The 26,826-nt window shown below is 40.9% G+C and overlaps 1 protein-coding gene across 3 annotated transcripts in view; it reads left to right on the top strand.

The window, feature by feature from the left end:
- The window catches only part of LARP4B (La ribonucleoprotein 4B), a 61,333-nt gene extending 34,784 nt beyond the window's left edge, over positions 1–26,549 (top strand). The window contains exons 3-17 of one of the 3 annotated variants that reach the window (XM_035129388.3): positions 3,055–3,202; positions 3,305–3,466; positions 5,710–5,791; positions 8,455–8,591; positions 9,540–9,643; positions 10,607–10,717; positions 11,394–11,447; positions 11,548–11,757; positions 13,325–13,431; positions 14,774–15,025; positions 17,697–17,742; positions 18,742–18,909; positions 20,881–21,005; positions 21,378–21,489; positions 22,558–26,513. In XM_035129388.3, the coding sequence (XP_034985279.2) occupies positions 3,055–3,202; positions 3,305–3,466; positions 5,710–5,791; positions 8,455–8,591; positions 9,540–9,643; positions 10,607–10,717; positions 11,394–11,447; positions 11,548–11,757; positions 13,325–13,431; positions 14,774–15,025; positions 17,697–17,742; positions 18,742–18,909; positions 20,881–21,005; positions 21,378–21,489; positions 22,558–22,842 (2,103 nt within the window). In that variant the 3' untranslated portion in view covers positions 22,843–26,513. Of the gene's footprint in view, positions 1–3,054; positions 3,203–3,292; positions 3,467–5,709; positions 5,792–8,454; positions 8,592–9,539; positions 9,644–10,606; positions 10,718–11,393; positions 11,448–11,547; positions 11,758–13,324; positions 13,432–14,773; positions 15,026–17,696; positions 17,743–18,741; positions 18,910–20,880; positions 21,006–21,377; positions 21,490–22,557 lie in introns of all 3 variants that reach the window. The other 2 variants (XM_035129381.3, XM_035129382.3) reach the window with 2 other exon arrangements.
- Positions 26,550–26,826: the final 277 nt, after the last annotated feature.

Here is a 26,826-nt window from a genome sequence, read left to right on the forward strand (position 1 = left end):
AGCGGTAGCTTTGTTAATGGTGGTCGGGGTCTAATTGAGGGCAAGTAAGTGAGCCTCAGTCGAACGCAGGAGGACTTCTGAGTAGGCCATGTATGGGATTGCAGTGCACATGTCTAGTCCGGGCAATTTCCCCCTCTTCCTCCCCCCCCCCAGCACTGTGTGTAGAGAATTACTGTAATGCTAACTTTTGTTGCTGTAACTGCTTTGAACTTGGGCTGTTGCAGAATTTGCTGCCACGTTTCCATGTTGAATAGAGGGGTGCATTTCATTCATTTTTTTTCAGAGTTTCTTTGGGCACACCTAACTGTTGGCAGCTGAACAGCGCTAGTGCTCTTTGTCTTAATCCTTTTTTGGATTTGTGTTTTACTTTTCATTACTGCCTCTGGCAGTGGCAGCAGAGCTCCTCAGTGGCAGGCAGCCAGCAATACTATGTCCCTGGAACATTGCTAGGCAAGAGGTAGCATTGTTTGATTGAGGCTGGGAGGACTTGGGGGGGGGGGGTTACCCTCAAGGCTCAAGTCCTATACCCTGCTAAGATTAAGCTCCATCAAACACAGTGGGATGTGCTTCTGAGTAGACGTGTGCAAGATTGCGTTGAAACTGAGGAGGGGAGTCTTCAGTACTACAAACTTGAGCTGGCTATCAAGGCCAGCCAAAACTTTTGATGGCCCCTGCCCTTTCCTAATGTAAAGGAAGACATTTCTCATAGAATCATAGAGCTGGAAGGGACCCCGAGGATCATCTAGTCCAATGCCCTGCAATGCAGGAATAGGCAGCTGTCTCTTACAGGGATCGAACCTGCAACCTTGGTGTTATTAGCACCATACTCTAACCTACTGAGGTATCCGAGCTTACATTTGTTTCTAGGTTTGTTGCTTGTAAACTATAGAGCAACGATGTTTGGAGTTTTGCAGCAGTTATTACTGCTAGGGTTGTTATTAAGAGAGATTAATACTTGTATTGTTATGTTTGTAGTTTTGTCTTTATTTTGAAAGGCAGGCAAGAGCCAAAATGGTCCAAATATAATTTATTGCGGAAATTATCCTAGGCATAAATTGCTCATAAAGATAGCAATTGTGCAAGCCTTAATTCTTCAAGGGAATTATTGTGTAAGGGGAACTGTTGCACAAATACACCCATCTTATCATAACCACATGATTAGAAGATTGTAAAGCATGCATTGCAAAAGATAGCTAGTTCAATCATTTATGACGTATGATGGAAATCTAATCTTATAGTGCCATCATCTTTGAGGACATTTTCATAGTTGTACAATAAATTGTGCTAGAATGGATTTTAGCACACTTGCAGCATGGGAGAGAACCAACACTTGTGTTGCACACCTGTCTTGGCAAAGTGTCACTGTCAAAAGGACAATGCAGCAATGCAACTTAGATGTGTCTGTTATGTATTTCTTTATTAGAGTTATACCCTGCACCTTCTTCCAATGGAGCCTTAGCTCTTGCTTTGCAGCTTTTGGTGCTACCTTCCTGATTTCTTTGACATATTCACGTGCAAATTGTCAGGTTTCTTCTGTGTCACAAGGCAAACTTTCTGCAAGTCAAAATCCAGAAACAATAATTTCTATCCTCCTTGATGGTGGACTAATTGTAAGTGGGATTAATAAATCTCCCAGTTGTAAGATTGACCAAGGCTTTTGCTTCAGCAAGCGTTATTTGTTTGTCTTTGTGTGACCAGGAACTTCAGTCAGTCAGTTTTGTTTCTATATCAAGTGTAACTGAAGATAACCCACACTCTTATAAATAATATGTGCTCTTCAGAATAATTTTGTTTCTTTCCTATGCCTGAATCCCAAATGCTTTGCTTTAACTTTTAGTAACTGACTTGGAAATGTAACTCCAAGTAGTAAGAGTAGGCATAATATAAGCTGCGAGGAGTCCTTCATACCTTGCCTCAGCCCATGGAGGCCTTAAGAAAACTCTTATCAATCACTTTCTTCTTTTCCCCTTCCTCTGCAGTAAGAATATGTTTGGACATTCCTTTACAGAACTGGTTCAAAGATGATGGAGTTAAGATCCGCTTTTGATCTCGCTAATGCTTAGATTTACCTTTACTATGGCTCCTTTTTTGATAATAAATGTTTGTTTACTGCTTTTGTAAGCCTCATCCTTGCACACTCCTCTGGCACAGCACAAGGAACGTTGCCTTCTATTTTTGACTAACCACAGCTTAGCCTTAAGTCTGAATCTGGACAACCTGCAGTTAATCTTAACTATGAAGCCTGCATTGTTTTAGTAAACTACAGTTAAAATTAACCACAGTTTAGGGCTCAGATATAACACTAAACTGGGATTATTATTATTATTATTATTATTATTATTATTATTATTATTATTACAAAACCAAATAGAAGCTGCCAGTCTCCTCATAGCTACACCCAGGCATGGGAGAGTGTGTAGACCCAAGGCTCACACAGGCTCCTCCTTGTAATGCTAAACCATGAATGAATGTCAGACTTGCACAGGCTCATACTGGTAACACTAAAATGTCACTGTTGAAAGCCAGTTGGGTGTCTCCATTTGGTGGGAAAAGTGGAGTATAAATCCGATCATAAATATAAATAAAGTCTGGGTGGTAACTTTCATAAATGGAGCAGAGCTTTCCTGACTCCTGCTACCTCCTGCAGCTTCCTGTGGTCCCATCCTAATTGAGTTGGGTCCTTTGGGAAAGGTGTAAGATGATGATGATGATGATTACGATTACTATTGGGGGGACTGCTGATGGAGGAGAGACTTGTCGGAAATATCTCCTTACAAGAGTACAAGAGCAGAAGAGCAACTTGGAATCTAAGACAACTGATGTCACTTCTTTGAATATGCCAATGAGCTATACAATTGATAAATATGGGTGAATTTGCCTTGACCAGTAATGTAGGTTGAGTTTACATTAAGCATCAAATGGTCTCTAACCGCAAGAACTCTTATTCCACTGCTGTATATCTTTTAACCACTTGTGGGTTGCATTTATAATAAGGAACCACGTAAAATGACAGGCATTTAGTTAACAGAGCGTAATCCAATTATTATTTCCTAGGAGTCGACCAAGGTTTCTGAACTAAATCCTAATGCAAAAGTATGGGGGAATCATATGTTACATGTGGAAGCAAGCGGGGCTAATGATGGTGGCGTGAGCAAAACCTGGGAAGAAATAGCAGATCACCCACCAGATTCCTGCAAAGAAGGTACGATTCTAGCTGAGCGTGCTGGTCCTCTGAGCCTTTTCTTTCTAATTTAGAGCAGATAAAGAGTTTCTTGGTCTGTGACTCTTGCAGCTTTTTCTGCAGGGTTGGAGGCCAATGGTGATGGTGACAAAAAGCACCAGAATGAATCGTTAACAGAACTGCAAGAACCATCACTGACAGCTCCTCTGTCCGACCAGACAGATATGAACCCTTTGGCTCTAGATCATTCAGAGTATGAATCTATACACGAAAACACTCAGACAGGTAAGAAAGAAGGCTTCCTTGTATGTTTTTTAAATGGTTTTCCAACTTACAAAATGACCCCCAGTGTTTATCCTAAATATGTATTTGACAGGAACTTATAAATTACAAGCTACTGAAGAATTTTACCTGAGGAACACTGAATTATAGGCATTGCTACAGAAATGACTAAACAATAACAATAGTTGCTCGTACGAATCCTTAATGCATAGTCTGAAATAAGTAGTGTCTATTAATGTAACAGTTTTACCAGCACATTTGCATGTATTTATATGTGGGGCTCAGTCTGCTTCATTTAGGACAAACCACTGTTTGCCCCCGGGCTTGTGACTACAGTACATTTAAAGAAATACCAGATTGATCATATGTATAATATTTCAAATGTTCAAACTCACCTCCCTCATTAAAAAGCAATCTAAACTTTGAAGTCTCAACAGCCCACACAATACTAGGAACTTTGAACCTTCAGTGTCTTGGGTAGTGAATATATTTACTAGATGAACTGAGTATTTTATAGGATCACAGGTTGTAGTGTTGACATATTATTTTGGAAGTCTTAAGTTGTATGATGAAAAGTCCCTACAGTGCATAATTCAGGAGTAGCCAAAGTGGTGCTCTCTAGTTCCCACCATCCCTGACCATTGGCCATGCTTATTAAAAAAATTTTTTAATGAAGATTGTGTTCCTTGGCAATGGCAAGAAAAGCTGAATGATTCACATTATGCACATTTTATTTGCATAATTCAATAATTCTGCTTTTGCTGGTCACAGAGAAAGACAAACTATGCAGGGCGTTAAATCTGCTCACTGTGCAACCCACACATGACATACTGGCTGTTGCCTATCACGGTATCAATCCTCCACAATCTCAGGGCCAGAAACTTGCTCTGCAGACTCCTGCAGCTAGTGTCAAATTCTGTGTTTGCAGGGTGTGAACATAGAATTGCAGCCAATGCACAGTGCTACCATTTTTATACAGTGTATAGACTGAGGATAAATACCACCTACCTGGGGTACTTTCTGTTTTAACTAATGTTATTGGGGAAGCGTAATATCTCGTCTAGGGAAGTCGTATTGCACAAGCATTTTTCTATTGTGCAAACAGGCAGATATCATTGGATGTTGTTCTGTGCAGCCTAACACTATAATTCGTGTATCATTGCTTCTGAGTCCAAAAAAGGAACTTTTCAAAGCATTATATAATTCTCTTATCCGTCTTAATCAATTTCGAGCTCCCTACTGCTTTTTTTTCCAACTGATAATCTTAAGTTTTTACTTAATAGAATGTAGCAAAAAGAATTTAGCTCTTGTGTCTGCTGCAACATGTGATGGCAAGAATTTCCATTGTACAGTGGTACCTCGGGTTACGAACACGATCCGTTCCGGGTCGCAGTTCGTAACCCGAAATGGTCGTAACCTGAAGCGCCATTTTGCGCATGCGCAAAGCGCTATTTTCGCGCTTTGCACGTGCGCGCGACGAAAATACTTCCGGGTTTGCGGAGTTCGTAACCCGAGGTGGTCGTAACCCGAGGTACGACTGTAGTACCAAACACAATGCTGGCTCATACACTTGCTGTCAAAATTATAATGAATAATGCAACTTTCTTACATAAGAGTTTCATGTTGGTCTTTGTACTTTGAAGGTAACAAATGATTTTTTTCATATTATATCATAGTGTTATGTACATATTTCAAACTGCTTTCTCCGCAGTAATATATTTCAAGTTTAAAAGTTGATGTTTGAGATACTTGTCTGCATTGAGTGTGTAAAGGGTGTACATAACAGAGCAGGAAAAAAAATACTAGAGGCCTTCTTGATAGCTTCCAGATCTATAAAAACCAATTCCTGTTCAAATATTTACATATTTTACATCACCCTTGTTTCTTAAAAGCTATTGCAGCTGGAAAGGAATCCTAACTAATATGTCAGTTGTTTATGTTATTGATGGTTATATAAAATGATTGTTGCTTGGCTTTTAAATGGAGTCAACCTTTTCGAATGAGATGGGGTGGGTGGACTGTGGATGCAATCAACCCAGGTGTGTCTAATCTCCGCCAAAGTTTCTGCTGAGTCCATATATTTAGGATCAGTGCAAGATACTCTTTGTGTTATGAGTTGATATGAAGGGTACTTTATTTAACCTCTATTGCGATTGTGAATAAGGTGACCTTTGACGCTTGAAGGAAGCTACTTTTTATGAAGGTTTGTTTTTTGACTTTGTCAAACTCGTGTCTTCCATTTCTAGGAGGTAAAGAACAGCTGCAGTCAGAAGGTCAAGAAGACTTGCGAGAAGTACTGAAAAAAACACTGGAGTTCTGTTTATCTAGGTAAGCATAGCATGTATTCAGTAGTGACCACTCATGCTGTATTTATTTATTTAAAGCATTTTTGTTGGTAGCAAGGAAAATAGAATTCTTATATGCCAATAACCAGGTTTGGGGAAAATACTCTTGCAAAATATGCAGCAAAGCAAAGCAAAATGTGCCACATAGAGAGACTACATATTTGATGAGTTTAAAAAGGTTGATCACAAAGGACAGGTTCATGTGCTTTTCCATGCAGCATTCAGTAAAGGTTGCACAGGCAGTAAAACCTGGCTTAGTTACAGTGGTGAAAGTTCCTAAATTACTGGTGTAGGAATTTAAGAGAGACCTGTTAGAGTGCTGCGGCCTGCGCTTGGAGCAAGCAGCTCAGATCTCACAAATTGAGCTTCTCAAGTAGACTGTGAGGTACAGCGATAAGGCTTGATTACCTTCCTCCCAGGTTGGAGGGGAGCGACATAGCTAAGCCTGCCAGGCCAGCTTACTCTATGGCATCAAACCCTTCGTGCATTAATTAGACTTAAGCATGTTGGTTATCCCACATTTTTATCCCTTCATAACAGAAAAGAAAAAGGCTTCCAGAGCAGTTTACAGATATTTGCCTTTTAGGATGATAGGTTAAGTCATGTGCCCTTTGCCCTTTCAGATGCTGCTGAGCTACAACTCCGGATCAGCTCTAGTGAGCATGGCCAATGGGCAGGGGTGGTGGAAGTGCAGTTCAGCAATATCTGGAGGGCCACATGTTCTCCACACCTGGCTTAAGTAATCATTACAATGGAATAAGTCACTACCCATTTTCACTGCTAAGCGTTAACGCAGGAAAAAATGTTGTGACATCTGGATTTAATACCGGTAGAAGTTCGTTCTCCATATGAAGTGGGCTCGGACCCTGAGAAGCATGGGAAGGAACAAAAATACTACAGAGTAAATCCATATGGAATCTATTATTATTTTTTCTCAGTTAAATATGTAATTTGTTTTTCTTCTTGCTTTGCTAATTTACATACTGAAGCCTGTCAAGCTAAGTTAAAAAACAAAACAAAAAAACCCGAAGCTGCCACTCAATCTGTCTGCAGCCAGGTTTGTTTTCAGTGCTTTAGAAAACAGTAACTATTGAGAATAGACTTAAGTCAATTGTGGCTTGTCATCTGTAGCAGAATTTATTTATTTATTTAGGCATTGACGCGGGTGGCGCTGTGGGTTAAACCACTGAGCCTAGGGCTTGCCGATCAGAAGGTGGGCGGTTCGAATCACCATGACGGGGTGAGCTCCCGTTGCTCGGTCCCAGCTCCTGCGAACCTAGCAGTTCGAAAGCACGAGAAAGTGCAAGTAGATTAATAAGTACCGCTACAGCGGGAAGGTAAACGGTGTTTCTGTGTGCTGCTCTGGTTCACCAGAACCGGCTTTGTCATGCTGGCCACATGACTCGGAAGCTGTACACCAGCTCCCTCGGCCAATAACACGAGATGAGTGCCGCAACCCCAGAGTCGGTCACGACTGGACCTAATGGTCAGGGGTCCCTTTACCTTTACCTCCTGTATGTTGATTGTTTAATGTATGGAGCTGCTTGATGGTTGGAAATCTTAACTGAACTATTTTCAAGACCAAAACTTCAAATACAGTCCATGCATGAGCCTCTGTGACCCCATACTTAATTTGATGGGAGATAAAATATACCTCTCAACATCTGGCCATGATAACTGGATAGCACAACTGGTTAGAATGTGGTGGTGATAACACCAAGGTTGTAGGTTTGAGCCCAGTAAGGGACAACTGCATATTTCTGCATTGCAGGGTGTTGGACTAGATCAGGCATAGGCAAACTCGGCCCTCCAGATGTTTTGCGAATACAATTCCCATCATCCCTGACCACTGGTCCTGTTAGCTAAGGATGATGGGAGTTGTAGTCCCAAAACAGCTGGAGGGCCAAGTTTGGCCATTCCTGGACTAGATGATCCTCAGAGACCCTTCCAGCTCTATGATGTTTTGAAAAAACCTTGACTGTGTGTGACCTACGGAGCTAAACTCAGTCCACCAGCTATATAGATTAATAGAATTGTGGAGTTGGAAGGTACCCCGCGGGTCATCCAATCCAACATAAATTGGCCTATTATGAACTTGATCAGGGGTCAGCAAACTTTTTCAGCAGGGGGCTGGTCTACTGTCCCTCAGCCCTTGTCGGGGGCTGGACTACATGGGGTGTGTGTGTGAACAAATTCCTATGCCCCACAATTAACCCAGAGATGCATTTGAAATAAAAGGACACATTCTATTCGTGTAAAAACATCCTGATTCCTGGACCGTCCATGGGCCGGATTGAGAAGGCGATTGGGCCAGATCCGGCCCCCGGGCCTTAGTTTGCCTACCCATGGACTCGATGGATCTTTTTGCTGTCCTGTTTCCCTAGCGCTGTAAAACATAGTTTTAAAAGTAACTGGCAGGTAGGCTGCATCCAGTTTGGTGCACCTTATGTTGAAAATCCCTGCTTCTCTCAACCTAGGCAGCTGTTTCCTTCACACTAGTAGCAAAGGGAATTTTAAGTGAATACATGACAGTACCTTAATACATAGATGTTAATCGATTTTTAAAAAAAGGCAAATGCAACTTTTTCGCTTGTGTAAAGATAAAGAAAAGAGTTTTATAGTGAAGACTCTGCTTTCCTTCAACAGGGAGAATCTTGCCAGTGACATGTACCTTATATCTCAGATGGACAGTGATCAGTATGTGCCAATAATGACAGTAGCAAACCTTGATCACGTCAAGAAGCTGAGTACTGATATGGATTTGATTGTTGAAGTGCTGCGATGTAAGTAATTGGCAAACCACCTATTTTTTACTTGAAGATGAATGGTGAATTTTTGTTCTGTGAGGTGCTTGGCATTGGGAGAGGGGTGAAGCCAGTGGGTGAGAGCTGTCTTACCTTTGAATATCTACATAGGTGCAACATTTAGAAAACTGTACTTAAATGACAATAAACCTGTCATAGCAGTAAATTCATGGAGGCAAGGGGGGGGGGCAACCTGCCATTTAACCTTCCGTTTTATACAATAGATTTATTGGAGAATGCCCCTCTGTCAAACTGCTCGAGTTGGGTATCCTAATGATACAGCTGAGGCTTTCTGCATTGTTGCTGTTAAATGTATATTCATTATGTAGCTTGTTTAGCTTCAGCCGCTACAGGTTGCTGCTCCAGCACACCATTTGCAGTTTTTATTTAGCAGTTTATTAATTAAACCTGTCAAACGTAAATGTTTTTCTTCATGGCTAGAGCCAGTGTATATGTTTTTGAAAGCAATTACCATTGGTGTGAGTTTGGAATCTGATAAGTGAAGTGCTTGATTGTCACTTCTGGTGATTTGCTTCGTGTAGTACCAAAGAGTAGTATTGGAATGTACATACACCCTTTGATTTCAAAGTGGGGGGAAAGGGCCATACAAGATGGACTTTCTAACAGAATGAGACTGGTAGGAGTGGGGTCCCCCCTCTGAAAGGCTTCACTAAGAGGTGTGGCGAACACTCCAAGAGCCAAACTGGTTTATTTCAATTAGGGGCTTGAAAGATCTTTCTCAAAGTAAGTTGTTTGCCTGGGAGACTTAACTGGCATGTGCCACGTTTGTACACATTTATTTACAAACCGGAAATGAATAAGGTAACAAATCTTACTCTGGTATTACAAAACTGCAGTGTGTGCAAAACAAAGCCCTGCTTAACTAGTTGAATTCTAAGTAACTGTATTGTATGTGTTTTCCCCTAGCATTGCCTTTAGTCCAAGTGGACGAGAAGGGTGAAAAAGTCAGGCCAAACCAGAATCGCTGCATTGTGATTTTACGTGAAGTACCTGAATCTACTCCAATTGAAGTAAGTTCTGTATACAGCAGTCAAACAATTCCCAACATGCTTTTAAAATATCCCACCCACCCTATACCTTTGCCATGGTGCTAGGTGGCTACATCACTTGTGGCCAAGTAAGCTTTTCTTCCATATAATATTTTCCAAGTAAGATTTTCTTCCATATAATTGTGCATTCATGAGATCACTCACAACTTTATAAAGCATACAAGGAAAACAATCCCACACTCAACCAATGACTAAATATGTAAAAGAAAATATTGAATTGCCACTGAGATGCCATTTATACCTTGTCAGAAAAGGGTTTCTGGAGCTTTCAGACAGCGAGTGCCTCTCTACATGCTTCCACCATAAAGTTAAGGCTGCTCTTGGAAGACAGATTCCAAATCAATAAACTAGCTCACTGACAGCAGAAGAGATCAAGGAGGTTGAATAAATGCTCTTTGAAGAGAAAGGGGTGTTTTAAGAAATCAAAAAAGTAATATTGGTCTTTAACATGCAGAGTGATGTTAACAGGAAAACACAGTTTCATGAGTCATAAAGTTTGACTTACGAACGTCAGTCAAGGGTGAATCTGTTGTGAATTGAAAGTGAACACTGTCTTTGTATTTACAGTTCAGTGGGTAGTATCTGAACTGTACTGGAATAGACCCAATTGAAATCAATGGACTTTAAATTAGTGATAGGTGTGACTTAGGTGCCACCCTGAAATTGTTTAGGCACCAACATCAAACCTTTAGGTGGCAGCCTTTGCATAGGGGAAAAGAAGAAATCAGATCCCTGGGATGATGGGACAGTGTCAGTACCTTGATCCATAGCCCTTTCTTGTTGAAATTAAGGATAGTCAGTGATATTTTTGTGCCTGGGTTCTTTTTGCCATCAGTTCTAACGAGGCCTTTACATTGCTTGGTCCTAAATAAACCTTCTGTTGTACCTGTCAGTGAACCCTCTTTCCCACCAATCTTTCCTTAGGAGGTCGAAGCGCTCTTCAAGGGAGATAACTTGCCTAGGTTCATCAACTGTGAGTTTGCCTATAATGACAACTGGTTTATTACATTTGAGTCTGAAGCAGATGCACAGCAGGTAAGCTCTCACTTTTTTGTGGTGCATATATACTTTGTGTCAATTACCTGTTTCGGAGATTGATTACAGTGACCCTTGACTGAGGTGGTGTGAACAGAGCTCTACAAACAAAGTTGGTCCATAATACAATGTTCATGTAAGAAATGGCAGGAAGACATCATGTACAGTTGCACAGAACAGCAGCCTTCATAATTCAGAGAAATTCATTGCAGGCTTCATTGTTGTCTAGTCGTGGTTTCCATAATTAAGTCTAGAATACATGTACAGTACTTCTTGGAAATTTTAAATCCTACTAAAAGCAGTGATTCAGCCAATTGCTGTTGATTACAATAAGTCTTAATTGTGCCTTTCTTGTCTGGGCTGCTCTCAAAAGCTGGTTTAGACCTAGAGTGGAATTTTTGAAATGGAGTAAGTAGCTTCCTTCTGCCATCTTTATTGTGATTTTAGTACCACGTATGACCGCTGCCAAACAGGGTTAAAATGAAACCTGATAATACCTGTGACCATATGCTGAGGACCTGTCCAGTATAAACCTGAATTGGACCCAAGTATTCTTAAATAGGGAAGAACTGATATTGTTTTGTGTTAATATCTGTGCGTGCATAATGATATACTTTTTCTTGTTAACTTACTACGTCTGCTGCCTTTCAAACAAACTTATTTTTCACTCTTAAAGGCTTATAGATACCTTAGAGAAGAAGTGAAAACCTTCCAAGGAAAACCAATTAAGGTAAATCTGTTTTGTTTTTAGTGTTCACTGAAATACTTCTGAGAGTGGTCGTCTTTCTCTTAGGCTGATTCTTCTAAGAGCATGCTCTTCTGTCTTCTAGGCAAGAATAAAAGCAAAGGCTATAGCTATAAATACATTTTTGCCAAAGAATGGATACAGACCTCTGGACATGAACATCTACACACAGCAGCGTTATACAACATCATTTTACATACCTCCAGTATACAGCCCCCAACAGCAGTTTCCACTGTACAGCTTAATTGCCCCACAGACGTGGTCAACAACACATAGCTATCTTGATCCATCACTGGTAAGCACTTCAGAATCATTCGTTTGTTGCTTTTTAAATGTTCATGCTGTTGCTTAGACTTGAATATAACCGGGGCATACTAGATTCAGTTTATAGCTCCACAATAACTGGTGTACTTCCTGAACCTGTTTTACGTACTCTTACTTCTCAACCCATATATTAGCATTACACTGTGTTCCTCATTTTTAGATAATTTTGTAGCAGCAAGTCAGAGTAGCTAAGGCCAGTGAGAAAGAAGGCCTTTTGAATTTTTTGAATTCTGTTAAATCCCCTTCAGCGTAAATAGAAGTTGATGATAGGAAATAAGGACTTGATTATTTATCCTCATAATCTTAAGACCAGGTGTTACAATCAAGCTACATTTTAAGTAAAATTGCATCACAGAATCCTCCTTGAATTTCAGACTTCCAAACTATATGCAGTGCATAAGAGGTTTTGACCTCAGCCTCTCCCTTACATGCTAACTTTCTGCAGACACAAAATGTTTTTTGGGGTTTTTTTAAATGTAAAGGAGCAATTGATTTGAGACATCCTGCCCCACGGCAGTTGACTGTACACCCAAAATACATAGGTCTTATGAGGAAGTTTGCTTCATTCTCCTTCCTTTTTGTAATCCGGTGGCCCCAGGCACATGTTGAATATTCATGCAAAAGGAAGGTGGATAAAGGAAGAGAAAATAGGTTGAGACACAGGACTGGGCTGTTTCTGATCATAACCTCACTTCTGATGAGTAGTTCATATAGTTTCCTTGGAATTCATGAAAACTGTCCAGAATACCTATATTTTTTGAGAAGCCATATCAGGCTTTCAGGTCTCCAAATGCTTCTAGGTTAGATTACTGCAACACATTGTACATGGGGCTGCCTCTGAAGACAGTTCAGAAACTTAAGCTGGTGCAGAATTCTGTGGCCAGGTTGCCTACCAGTGCAAGACAGTTTGGGCATATTACACCAATCCTGGCCCGACTGCACTAGCTGCCGATTATTTTCCAGGCCCAATTCAAAGTGCTGGTTTGGACCTATAAAGCCTTAAACAGCTCAGGGCCACAATATGTCAAGGACCGCAAACCTGGACCTTGCAATCATCACCTGAGGCCCATTTTTGTGTGCCCCCTCCATAAGAGGTGCAGAGGATGGCAACACAAGAGCGGGCTTTTTCTGCGGTGGCTCCCCATCTGTAGGATGTTCTCCTCAGGGTGCCTTCATTACATATCTTTAGGTGCCAGGCAAAAACATTACATTTAAATGGCCTGGTTATGGAGTGTGTTTGGCAGGGTGGTTATTGGTTTGCTTTTGTTTTATTTAGTATTTTGTGTTCCCATTTTGTATTTTTGTGTTGCCAACCACCCTGTGATCTTCTGAGGAAGAACGGCATACTAAAAAAATTAACTAACCGAACTAACTGGTTGGCCACTGTGAGCTCTGGATCCTGGTCTAGCTGGGCTATACACCTGAGCCAGCAGGTGCTGATCTTAATGCAAAACATCAGTCCTGTGAGGTCATTTCAAGAACTCTTGAGTCTCTCTTAAATCCACAGCTGTGTAACCTGCAGTACTTCTATTCCATAGGTGACACCGTTTCCAAATACTGGATTCATCAATGGTTTCACATCTCCTACTTTCAAGCCTACTACTTCTCCACTGACTTCACTCAGGCAGTATACTCCCAGAAGCAGGCAAGTTCTAGAGATAAGTTTTCATCTTTTGTGCTGTTTAAGTTATCTCTGTCGTGGGTATTGTTGGAATGGCATTTGCCAGGAGTATGCATCACTTTGGGATGTTCACTTCTCTTGAATACTATGGCCTGTCCTCACTTTATAATGGTATAAAGAACCATTACAATGGTACCCCTGGTTACGAACTTAATTCGTTCCGGAGGTCCGTTCTTAACCTGAAACCGTTCTTAACCTGAGGTACCACTTTAGCTAATGGGGGCTGCCGCACCACCGGCGCACGATTTCTTTTCTCATCCTGAGGTAAAGTTCTTAACCTGAGGTACTACTTCCGGGTTAGCAGAGTCTGTAACCCGAAGTGTTTGTAACCCGATGTGTTTGTAACCCAAGGTACCACTGTAAATGGTGGTGGTTTTTTTAAAAAACAACAACAACCCAGACCTTAATTACAACTCTCGGTTATGTTAATGTTACACTAGCAATTTGAACAGTTGATTAAGGAAAGTGGCCTATGTGACCTCCCCAAATGGAAATCTCTGCTGCTAGGAGGAATAATAATTTTACAAGGAATTGTAATTCTGTGCTGTGCTGTGGTCACAGATCTCAGTGTGATGAGGCAGGCTTCTTCTAAAAGAGACATTGTTGGCTTCTAGAGCCAGAAGAACTGAACTACATGAAGGTGAAGCAGTGGGAAGAGAGGGGGTGATGGCTGGGAGGAGAATAGAGTCAGTGTTGGAGCTGCAAGGTATTTAATATCCCCAAGGGCAGGTACGTCTAGAATAACCACTTTCCCTTGACTGTGGTTAAAAGATAGCAGCGGACCATAGAATCACATACCTCTTCCCCACAGCAAATTCCACCTTCCCACCTTATCCACTGGTTCAGGCTAACCAAACAGAAAGTTAACCACAGTTAAGATCGATGCCAAGATCTCCGCCGTGGTCAAGGTGGGTGGGGCGCACATTCTCATGATGGAAGCCATTGCATCTACAGAAGCACCAGGCCTTTCCATATAAATAGAGTTTGTAGAAGTAAATGTATCTTCCTTGTAGAAGATAGATTTTGAGAAGACAATTGTTACAACTTGTCCTGATAAAATTACAGACCTTTTTGTCATGTTATGTAATAAAGTTTCCTTTGATTGCTGTAAAAGACCACGCCGCATTTTCCCATGAGTGTTGGGTGGATTCCCACCACGGCCTGAACAATTTATGTACTATATTCGGTAAATATTTGCCTTATGCTATAAAAGAAATAGACTTTAGAAAGTACTTCAGTGTGATTCTGGAAGTTGTCAACAGATTTTGCACGATGGTTTAAATTCTGTCTTTTGTTTCTCCCCCAGAAATCCCAGCAAATCACATCTACGGCATACAATACCCAGTGCGGACAGAGGGCCGGGACTTTTAGAGAGCCCTACAATATTCAATTTTTCTGCTGACCGCTTAATCAATGGTGTCAGGAGCCCGCAAACAAGGCAACCAGGGCAAAACAGGACACGGATGCAAAGTACGACAAGTTATACCAAGCGTGAAGTGGGCAGTGGGCGAGTAGAGCCGGCTGCTTTAGACTCATCCCCAAGCTTAGGTAGAGGAAGGTGAGTACTGGAACATGAAAAGCATTTTTAAAAGGGTTTTTGTATAAATGAGAGGCTGGGAAAGGAATTCCATAGATGAGGTGTGTCTAAGAAAACGGGCAAGATCTGAGAAGATGCATGAACTGAGTAGATGCTTACTAACAAAAGATTAGAATCTGTATTGACACAAAGAATTGGCAGACTGAAGTGAGTGGGAAGATTTCTGATGGCTACATAAAGAGGACTACAACAGTTTGGAATGCTTCTAGGGCGATGAGTCCAAGAGAGGGAAATAATTGCTTGTAGAAAGAGGCATTAACATGGTGACAAGTCGAAGTGAAGAAGCACTGAACTAAAAAAGAAACATCTGATTGGGAAAGTGTTTTGGTGTTAAACTAGGGTCCATATCAGAATATGGCAAACCATATTCAATCTAATGACATATTTCTGTTGCTTTAATTGTTATATAACTAATTAGAATTTGGTAGTTGCAATTTAGCTTACTTATTTATCCTGCCTGCCTTCGGTTATGGAGTCCAAGGCACTGTTCATGTGGCTCACATGCAGGTACTGGCTAGGCTGAGACCTTCTTAGTTGTACCAAGGTGGTGACCTCATTGGCCTTCAGACCTTGCCCTGGGATCCTAGAACCTTTGTTGCTTGGTGTTCTGTGATTCGACAGGGAGAAATTGTGTTCAGTATGAAGACCACAAGCTGACTGCATCTGGTCTTTTCAGGAACACAAAGACTTTATTTGGTGGGGGTCAGTTGATATTGCACGGGCTAGGGACAAGAATTTTAAACTCAGTAAGGAAGATCAGCCACAGAAGAACTGGAGGGCACAAAAGACATAGTAATAATCTGCCAAACATTCATTTTGGTTTCTAAGCCTTCAACAGAACTTCCTTTGCCAGAGTGGTGAAACTGGAAATGTGTGGGGTTTTTTTGTTTTTGTAAGAGATGTGGTTTTTTTAGGAAGCCCAATTCCTTGCCAGAAATTTATTTCTGTGTGGCTTGAATGGTCTGAATAGGCATGGCTTTCTGTGTGTGCCTAACATACAATAGCTATCATTGCAATGTAAATACTTATTGGACCTTATGCGGTGGTTTTCAAGTTTTCCTCTTGTTTGTTTCCAATAGTAGTGCTCTGGACACCTTTTTATTTCACTGCAAATCTATGAGATATTAAACATACACATGCACACACAATTGAATTTTTGTCATTCTTGCCCTATCCCGACATCTGAGTGCCAAGAGCAGATTCATAGATTTCACAAGCTACTTACAGTCTAGCCCTTATGCCTGGTGTTGCTATGCTAGTTCTTATTTGCCACTGCAGACTCTTATTCTATGAATGCAGAGAGAAATGGAATCGAATGGAGTGGCTGGAACCCTGAACAGAACTCAGCACTTAAGTCTTTTTTGTCCTTTATAAAAAATCTATTACTAATCAGCCTTATGCACATTGCCATTATTTGTTACTTAGAAAACATAAGGGAATTGTGAATACAATTGTTTACAAAGGATTTAAGTCCCCTGTAAACTTGCAAGAAACCCCAAATTCCTGTTGTTGTTGTTGTTGTTTAGTCGTTTAGTCGTGTCCGACTCTTCGTGACCCCATGGACCAGAGCACGCCAGGCACTCCTGTCTTCCACTGCCTCCCGCAGTTTGGTCAAACCCAAATTCCTAGTGCTGTAGATATTTCTACAGGTACCAAGCCATGGCATGGATAGTAGGACTATGTAGCATGCCTTGAACAAAGAGCACTAACACTATGCAAGAGAACGAAAGCACATTTGCCCCCCATCTCTCTCCCTCTCCCCCCTGATGTCTACGACAATGGCAGCTTGGAAAATGAAGTGGTAATGCAATCTTTGCAGCTTAATAGTTGAAATGCAGTTTCATTGACATGTGTCAGGATTTGATTGTATTCTCTGAAGAACAAGAACATACAGGTGAATGACTTCTATCAGTTTCCTATGCTTTAAAGTTCTAGCCAGAGAATAATGGCAGCACCTGTATTTTATAACTCCTTGCCACTTGAGATCAAGCAGGTGCCTTCCCTATACTCTTTTTGGCACCTTCTAGAAACATTCTTGTTTAAACAAGCCAACCAGATGCTTAGAAAGTTGAGGTAACTTTAATCTGCTTTAGTATTTTTAACTTTGCATGTTTCAAAGTAATGGCTGTGAATTTTTCTCAACCTTCTTGTTTCATCTGTTTGTAAACCGCTTTGAGGTTGTTGTTTTTTTTACAAATCAAGTGGTGTAGAAATTTTAGGAATTATAGAAATAAAGAATATTCAGGTGAAGGTTACGAAGACTCAAGCTTGCAGCACACCGCAAGTACTGGAATTCCATTCTAAAACCAGGATCTGTCAGTTAGAAAGCATGCTGGGAGATCTAATTGCTTTCATTACCTCTACCTATTTAGCATCCCCTTGCTTTTATGAATAGGCAGAGTTTATTAAATAATCTGACGTGGAGGAAGTTACATTGGCGCAGCCAAGGAATTAAGGTGACATACAGCATTATTCCACCTTCCTCCCAAAAGATCATCTCCTCCCAGCAACTCTGTGAGGTTGATAGGCCAAGAGATTAAGTGTCTGGACCCAAGGTCATGTAGTGAGCTTCTTACCAGTGATGCATAGAGCAAAAGTAAGTTTCTTATTACATTGATTTTTCTGCTTCCAGGAAAAACTCGTATGGCTATCGAAAGAAGAGAGAAGACAAGTTCACGGTGAGTGTGTTATGGCTGCAAATATCATGAATGACATAGTCATACATGAAATGATTGACATGATATAATTACTAAAGAATAAAATACAGTCAATAGCTCCTGAGGCGAATACCAAGGCTGGAGCAGAGTCATTTTTTTCCATTGGGGTTACTGAAAAACAGGCTTTGCTAATATGCTCCTCACCCACTCGTCCACTATTTATCCTCCAAGCCAGAGACTAGTCTGCTTTCATTAGAAGGAGAAAATCCCCATAACAAAATGGATCTTAGATCTGCTTCTTTGTGAAGTTAAGGTCAGGCAAATCCTCCTTGATCCCATTTTCCCTTTCCCCCTCCAATTCTTTCTCACCCCAATTCCAGGTGGCAACTTATGCACTAAATGTTTTGTGCATTTAGATGTACCCCCCCTTTCTGTGTAGTTCCTCCCCCAATGACTGCATGTAGTTGATGACCAGCTTTAAAATGTTCTCCACGTGTGCAATGGTAGAAACAGCCTTTCAAATGAAGTATGAGACTTGCAGCTTCTCCCGTTAAGTCTGCCATCATTTTCAATTTGCCTGTAGCAAACCAACTGGGGCCATGATCAAGCGAGTGTGGTCTCTGTGGAAACACGTTTCCATGTGCATGGCTGACTGTCACCTTACGCGCCTTATATTTCACAAGTGCTAGAACATGAGTAGTTCACATGTCATCTGGATCCTGGCCTGGGTCTATGTCTTCATGTATTTTAGTCCCTTAAAATGGCTTTTGAAACTATACAGATGGTTCACAAGGAACTCCTTTCATTTTTGTGGCTAGAAATCATAATCTATATGACTTTACTTTTGTTTGTTAAAGAAGTCTTTGGAGAATATTGGCACATGGATGCATATAGCAGTGTGACAATAGTTTTTTTTTAAAGAAAAAACAAGTAGATGACTAATGTTAAGATGTTTTTAAAAGTTCATAGTCTATCAGTGAAGCCTAACATTTCTTACCCAGCACTTTTTTTCTCTTGCAGAGAGGACAAACGCAGTCTCCACCACCACCAAAGCCTCCATCCCCAAGTTTTGAATTGGGACTGTCCAGTTTCCCTCCATTGCCTGGAGCTGCTGGGAATCTAAAGACTGAAGACTTGTTTGAAAACAGGCTATCAAATGTGATAGTAGGAGGAACATCAAAAGAAAGAGTGAGTATGCAGGTGAACTGGGCAGGGGGGTCTGCAAATGAAGGCATCCCCCCTCTCCCTAACAATTACCTTTTTTCTCCTTTGGGAAGCCTGCCTTGTGCTGTGAATCAATCTGTGACACTTGTGAAACATTTGTCAGAAAAGAGTTAACGACAGGTTGCAAATTCATCTGAAGCAAGGCTGGCTTTTTAAATTGGACTTCAGTAAACTGATGTAGCTGAGTAACAGACAGATTTCTTAAACAAACCTATATCTGCTTGTGGAACAGGTCCAAAGAGATTCGTATCAGTGGCCAGATGGACTTGGCAGTGACACAGAACCCTTAGTACCGGTATCATAGATGCTTAGAGTTGGAAGCAACCCTGAGGGCCAGCTAGTCCACCTCCCTGCAATGCAGGAATCTCAATGCGTGGTCCCCCATCCAATTTGAAACAACACCAGACTCTGCTTAGCTTTGCAAATCTGCCAGCAGTTTTATTGCTGCAGCACCCTCTTATTGATGATTAAAGAAAATCTGAAAGGAAAGGGTGCTGTTTCAAGATATAGTTGTCCTAGCCCAGATGCACAGCTTATAACAACCACCTGTAAAGGTGCCACCTTCTGCTTAACAAGATGAATAGTCTCCATCTTGCCTTAGTTTTAATACCCGAATAGACTTCCAAACGGTTTAGAAGCATAAAAGCCAACTACACAGATATTAAAGTATAAAAATCCAGAATTAAAGTACAGTACTATCATCACTGACAAGGAGCTCTCCATAGTGTTTGGTCAGAGGTTCTCTTGGACCTCTAGTGAGAGAGGGCATTGAATGAACATGAGACCTTTTCACATGTTGCAGAAATGACACCTGGCACAAAAAAAGTAGCAGTGTGGGATTTTCCTGTTTGTGGTGCCAGCCAGTAACGCCCTCTTACTCCATGCTCTATTCCATAACACCCCCCTCGATATTTTCAAACCCCAACCCCCCCCCCCTACTGTAAACCTTGGAGTTCCCTCTGTCTCTGCTCCCTCTTGTTAATTCAACCTGCATAAGGATCCACACTCAGAGAATCGAATTTATCTTAAAATACATAGTGGCTTGTGCTAGTCTACTCAGCTTCGGCCACTACCCAGAGCTGCAGTTTGTTTGATACTCCTGCTTGGAATCAAAGGCTTGGGTGCAAGCAGCCCTGTGCAGAGTCCTGCTTGCTGAATAGAGCACTCTCACTAATCCTTTAAAACCACTGCTGAGGGTTAGGGGTCATGCAGAGTGTTGTGTGGTGTGGCGCAGATGAAATCAGCATACAAAATAAAGGCCAGCATCCAACCAACTTGTTCTGCCAGCACAAGCATTTATGCTCATGCAACAGAACTCTCCTCCCTTCTTCCCCCGACATGCACTTGCACCCTCTCTGAATCTGCGCTGGGATTGGAGGGTTGGAGGAAGGCCAGAACAGATTCAGAGGGCGCTTGTTCACATAAGTAGTGGTCTGCATCCAAACCACACAATTCCTTAACTTGTTTTGAGTTCTCTGGAGCTATTGCTCTAGGTCAGTGGTTCTCAAACTTCTTTCTCTGGACCACACTTTCAGAATAAAAATTTGCTCACACTACACCATTTTTTTATTGATAAGGAATACAATTGGAAAACAAAAAGAAACCACTCCTAGCAGTGCTTGATTTATAACATAGAACACAGCTGCTTTATAATATGATCATGGGCCATCCAGAAAATATAAAACAATGCAGCGACATAAGAACATGAATCATTCCCGCACATTTGATGCTCTTGCTCTCTTTTTTTGAAAAGATATCTATCGATACTCTGGAAATAAAAATATTTTGATATGATAGTATACTACACTGAAATGTTTAACTGTTTCTTGGGCTCTGTTGGAATCTTTTTTCCATGTCTGCTTCTATAAAGGCTTTGAGTGTATGTTGCCTTGAGTTGAAATGCATTTCAAATGACCCGAAATTCGTTTTCTTCAGAACGTCAGCGCGACTACTAGTACAAACACTATTCCATCAGGAGTTCCTCGAGAGCCTTTGTTGCCAGTTTCTTCTCCTGTACCCGGGACGTTTGAAAGGTCTCCTTCCCCATCCCAGCCTCCTGAGTAAGGACTTAATTATACATGGCTTTAAATATACTGCTCTGAATCAACAGTTTGCATTTTCCATCATCAAAAGGTTAGGTGTGACACTGTGTGAATAGCTCTTGAAAAATTCAGTTCAATAACACCCCATGTGTGACCCACAGCAGTAGTCTAGAATTTACTTTTAATCTTGCATGCTCAAACACTAACTTTAAGCCTGACTCTCAAAGAGGGGGGGGGAGCATCATTTGCATGCATCCAAAGTGGGAGGAGTGAATGATCATTGGTTCCCTACAGCAAAAGACAGGAATAGAGGCTTCTGCATGTTGAGTTTAGTGTGCTGAACGCAAAGTTTTTCGTTACGTTCACAAGTTGCTTTGTACTACTTTGCAGTGACCCCAAAGTCATGGACAAGCAGCAGAGAGAAACTCCAAATACTGAAAGACTTTCTTCGGTACTCACTACCGCTTGCAAATCAGTACAAGTCAATGGGGCTGCTGTAGCAGTAAGTGCATTTGACATTCATTAAGGCATTCTCCGTTTAATTAGTACCTTCTGTCCTCAGCTATTAAATGATAGAGGAGTTATTTACTGCAATAAAAAAAAAATCAAGAAAATTCCAAATGACTTGGCTTCCTGAGAACAAAGAAGTTGAGGGGAGGTGGGGTGGAGAAAAGGAGAGCTAGAAATCTGCTCTGCTTTCCTGGTGTTACCTACTTTCTTGGCATTACTTGATGACACTCATGGCCACCAGGTGGTGGGAACTTCTGTGATCAGTTGAAGTGTCCCGAAATATGCCTTGCCCTCAGCAGCCACAATACTGCTTAATGAGCTGCCTTTCTAATCATTGTGGACACGCGTTTGTCGCACTACAGGTCTCACCTAACTTGTTTAAGACACTTATTCCTGTCCTGAGAAGTTGGGAGCCTCCAAGGCTGCTGATGGGCAAAATTTTAAAATCATAATAAATGGCCAACGGCTTAAATGGAAATGAATAAAATTAAGAAAACACGAAACAGCAAAAGGAGAATGACACAATAAACAGAATCATGATGAAAAGAGAAATGCCCATTCTTTATGCCAAATACATAAATGGAACAGAATAATTGTTGCCAGATGTCTGAACACCCAGCATAAATGTTGGATTTGAAAGTTGTTGCATGCTAGGAATCAGGAATCCACAGTTTCTGTCTCATGTGTCATCATCCATGCCTTTTCAGCTCTCCCGTGTGTCTTCCCCCACCTGCCCTGTTCTTTCTCCCAAGCAGTTGTCCCAAAGACTGCATGTGCGTCTCCACTATGTTTTTATCGCAGTCTGCTTGCCCCCTATGCGTCAACTACTCGAGCTGTTCCAACTCCTGTTGAGACAAACGTGCTTTCCCAAGTTCTTTAACGGCAGCTCTTCTTGTTGACAAAATGAAAATTCTAAGCACGGCCTCCTTCACAAATCTTGGAGCGTGATTGAGACTCACTTTGGTAGCCGCACCGTTGCCCTTGATCGGTCTTACCTTTGCTGCCCCAAATGAATGTCGCTGTTGTGGTATAGCTCTGTCCTGTGCTTTTGATCACGCAGGAGTTGCGAAAACCTAGTTACGCAGAGATCTGTCAGAGGACAACCAAGGACCCATCACCCGTGCAGCCCCCAAAAGAACAGAAGCCAAACACTGTCACCTGTGGGAAAGATGAAAGGAAACCCACGGAAACACTAGAGAGAAGCAAAGAACCCCCTCCTGTGAAGTCCAATCCAGGACAGCCCAAAGACCAGAGGAGACAGCCGTCAGGGCGCAAGTCACCACCTCCAGCCCTTGGGAAACGTCTGACGAAAGAACAGAGCACCCCTCCCAAATCTCCTCAGTGAAACTAGTGCTTAGGAGGAGGTTTAAAAAGTTCTCACCTTGAAGTAAACCCATGTTGCCACTCAGAGTACAAAGAATGAGTTGCTGGTTAGGAGCTTGCAGAGCGTATTATGTATATGAAATGCCTGCAAGGTAATTATTTTTTTTGTTTCTTTGTAAATCAGATTGTTCCTCCAATTCTCTTGCTCCCCCCCCCACCAAATTCCCCTTGAGCAAACGGTCTACTCTGTCAGGGTTTAATTAATCTAAACCTTACATTTAGGTTGGTGCTGAACTGGAGGTGGTGCCTAAAATCCTTTTCTTTTCCCTAAAGGGAAGACGTATTCATCCGGGGGGGGGGGGAATCAATTTTTTTTTATTAAGCCTCCATGTGGCTGTGTGAATACAAGCTCTATCTAATGAGTTATTTTCCTAATCTATTAAGCAGAATAATGCTGCTGTAGTTTTTAAATAACTGGTCTGTAAGTAAGTACATATCTTTAAAAAAAACTAAAAAAAAACTCCAGAAGACTAGTAACAGCAGCTAATATTTTGAGTGCAAAGAAAAACAGGTGTTTTATAAGCAGTAAGACAAGTTTGATGTTCGGTTGTTTTTTTTTCTTTTTTAAAATTTTGGCTGCTGTAGCACATCAAATAAATTTCACTTTTAAGGTTTCAAAATACATGCAATTCTAATGTTTTAAATTTCAACCATTTCCCCCCCCCCTTGACTAAATGTGAACCTGATAGAGATCACCTTCTCTAAAACATTTTGTGTTGATGGACTTGCAAGCAAGTAACCAGCTTCTCAATCCAGAATAAAATGGTTTCTTGAATTTCAGGAAAGGAGAAAACAAAGCACATTGTGAATAAACAACAACAACAATAATAAAGTACATAAGCCCTTGCAAAATGGCAGATGCCAGCTAATGGCAGTTTTTCACAAGATAGCACAATAGCACTCTTGTGAGGATGATCTCAATTCCCCCCCCCCCAAAGCCGGAGTAAATTAATTTTGAGTCACTACTGTCCTTACCGGTTTACCCCTGTGCTCTGTGTAGGTTTTTAAAACTATGCTCAAAGTGCTCTTTGAAAGAGTTCATATCTTAATCGGCCTAAGTGCCGACACCTTTCTGTACCTGCATACATTGGCATATGGATTTAATTTTTCTTTTTCAGTCCATGGGATAATGGAGTTCTCTCTTTTTTTGCGTGTGCATGTATGGTAAAGGAAGAGATCCCTGTTTCTGTCTGGAGTGAGCTTTGTCACACTTACTTACTTTTAGAAGTGGCATGCTTTCTGAAGGACAAGGATGCACTAAATTAATAAGTTTCTAATAAAGTTGACTATAAATTATTTTTGTTTTTAAATGCCTAAAGTTTTTCTTTGAGTGTTTAAGCAGCAGGTGGTTCGGATGAAAATGTTTTCCTGCTGAATAGTTTATTCCACACAAAAAAGGAGGTTTATTTAAACAACTGATTATTTTTTAAAAGAATTATTTCCATCCAATATTTAAAGACTTGAATTTTATTTAAACTTGAAAATGACTTTGCCTTAACTTTTGTATAAGACAGCTTATAGTTACTGAAGTCTGACCCTCTCATGGGTTAGTGTGGGTGGCATATACAGAATTACTCAGTTACAGTATGTATGTATTGCCACTGGTCTTACTGGGTAAACACACTGTAGTACAGGAAGTAGCGGCAGTTTTTTGTAATATACCTTAAAAGATCTTAAGCAGTTGATCTTTTTCAAAATGTTGAAAATCTGTAAATGGAAATAGTCAATACTGTATTAAATATGTGCACTTGGAAGTGTGTGCTTTTGCTTGTACAGGTGTAAATAATCAGAACATATAAAAAGGTACCATTAAAAAACTGATAAAAATTATTGATATATTATAAATGTTGCTGTTGAGCTGGATGTAGATAAACTAAATGTTGTGGTTTGAATATTACTTTAATTTGTTTTTTTCCTTGTTTCTTTTACTTTATTCTGGTGTGCTGAGCTGATTCTGCCTCTTCACTGCAAAAGGGAATTGGAGAAAGTCTGTCTTAAAAGCCCTGACATTTAAAGAAAAAAAAAACTCTCTGGAAGTGTGTATTTTGACCCGTATGAAACATGTGTATGCAATGTAATTTTCAACTCTTGTCTTATAAGCTGCGGTTATTTTTTTTTAAAAAAGAACCAGAATTGGAAAGAAATGACATTGCCACAAATACCCCAACATTTACTCAACCACTCTTAAGGCCAAAATATTAGCAAGTACATATCTTGGGATTTGTTTCCTCGTAAAACACATGGGGCAGTTGAATTCTTGACATAGGTTGCTGCTATTTTAATTGTCCTCTTAAAAGAATAAAAATAATTTTAAAAAACCAGCCTGCTTTTTGCACTGCAGAATTTAAAATAAGCAAGCTGGGATCTGTTTGTTCCTTCCCGAAAAGGCACACTTTGAGAATTCAAAATCAACAAACTGGGACATTTGTTGGGTTTTAATGCTTATCCCTGACCCAATGAGCAGTGGGGAAACGGCAGCTAGATTGGGGTATGGTTTAGGCCCATGATAAGATTCCTTTGTTTGCCTGAAAGCTTGAAGGAAACAGCTGCAGACGAAGTGGGAAAGTGGCTGCAGTGGATGTGTACAGCTAATCATTACAGCCAACTGAATATATGCAGACCAGCAGGTGGATTGTTATGTTCTCATGCATTCGGCTGCCACTTGTACTAGGATAATGCACTGTAATTCTCACACAAATAACAGTCTGTGTAAAAGAGTTTAAAACTTTACTGCGATAGCTTTATAAACAAATAAATAAATAAAAAGCAAAAAGTGTCATGCCAAATAACTTCTCCAATCACTTTAGTACTTTCCTAGTCAGTCTGTATGAGGCTGCTGGAACAGGAGTTCATATCCCACAGAGTGTTTTGCATACAGCTATTTAGTTCTGCTATTATTATTTTTGAAATTTTAACACACACCCCCCTGAAAGCTGAAGTTCTGGTTAGAATGATCAGGCCCCGTCACAGTTGGGCTCCTTCCCTACCCAACCACCAACCCCAATTTGTAGGGTTGCTTTGGTGCTCGTGTATAAAGACAGCTTTTCCCGAGGCTGTTTGTTCAAGAAATGTATTTAAAGCTAGAAAATTTTGCTTCTGGAGGGGGGAAAAAAGAGTCCAATAATTTTCCACCCAGCTGCCCCAACTCAATTTTACATACTGTCACACACAAAAAACTTGTCAGGCTCATTTATTTTATTTTTTTGCTTTTTATTTTTTTATTTTCGCTGCCTCTTAGCTAAACACACATAACCAGTGGGCAACGGGATGCCCTTACTTGTGAATGTGATGCAGTGTATCATGAACAACCACTGACTAGGGGTCTGCGCCAGCCTCTGTATCTCTTTCAGCTTGCTGCAGCCCTTATGTATTGTGTAGCCTGTTACACTGGGAGCAGCAGACAATCGAAGACACACCTGGCGAGGGCAGCAGCTGCCAAGTCACAAAACGAGGTGTAACATGGAGGCCTTTTTTTTTCCTGAGGGTGTTTGTTTTTGTTCTTCTTCCATTTAAGACTGGAATCAAGCTTACATGTAAAACTATTGGTAATTTAAGTTTCCTTTTGTGTCATAAAATGTACAACTGTCTAAAACTGTAGGTTATGAAAAAAATAAAGATTTAGGCACTGTTGAATTTCTCTTTTTTTAAATTAAACTTCTTACAACAGTATTTTTCCACTTCCTTTGTCTTTGCACCCGCTCGTGCGTAGTCGTCGTCTTGCTGCTTCAAAGACACATACCAGGAGTTCTTTTGCTGCAGCCGTGACATTTCCGCAAGTTAATGCACTTGCAGAGCAATGAACGCTACACCCAGAAAAAACTGGACATATTGCCCATTTGTGCGAGGAGTTTGCTGCTTTGTGACTAAGCTTTTCGGCCTAAGTCCATTGCGGGTTCATATTGGGCAGCTTGTGAGAGCAACGTTTTTGGGTGGTGGGTTTCTGTTT

Source organism: Zootoca vivipara, chromosome 11, assembly GCF_965207765.1.
Source record: "Zootoca vivipara chromosome 11, rZooViv2.hap1.1, whole genome shotgun sequence".
NCBI lineage: Eukaryota > Metazoa > Chordata > Lepidosauria > Squamata > Lacertidae > Zootoca > Zootoca vivipara.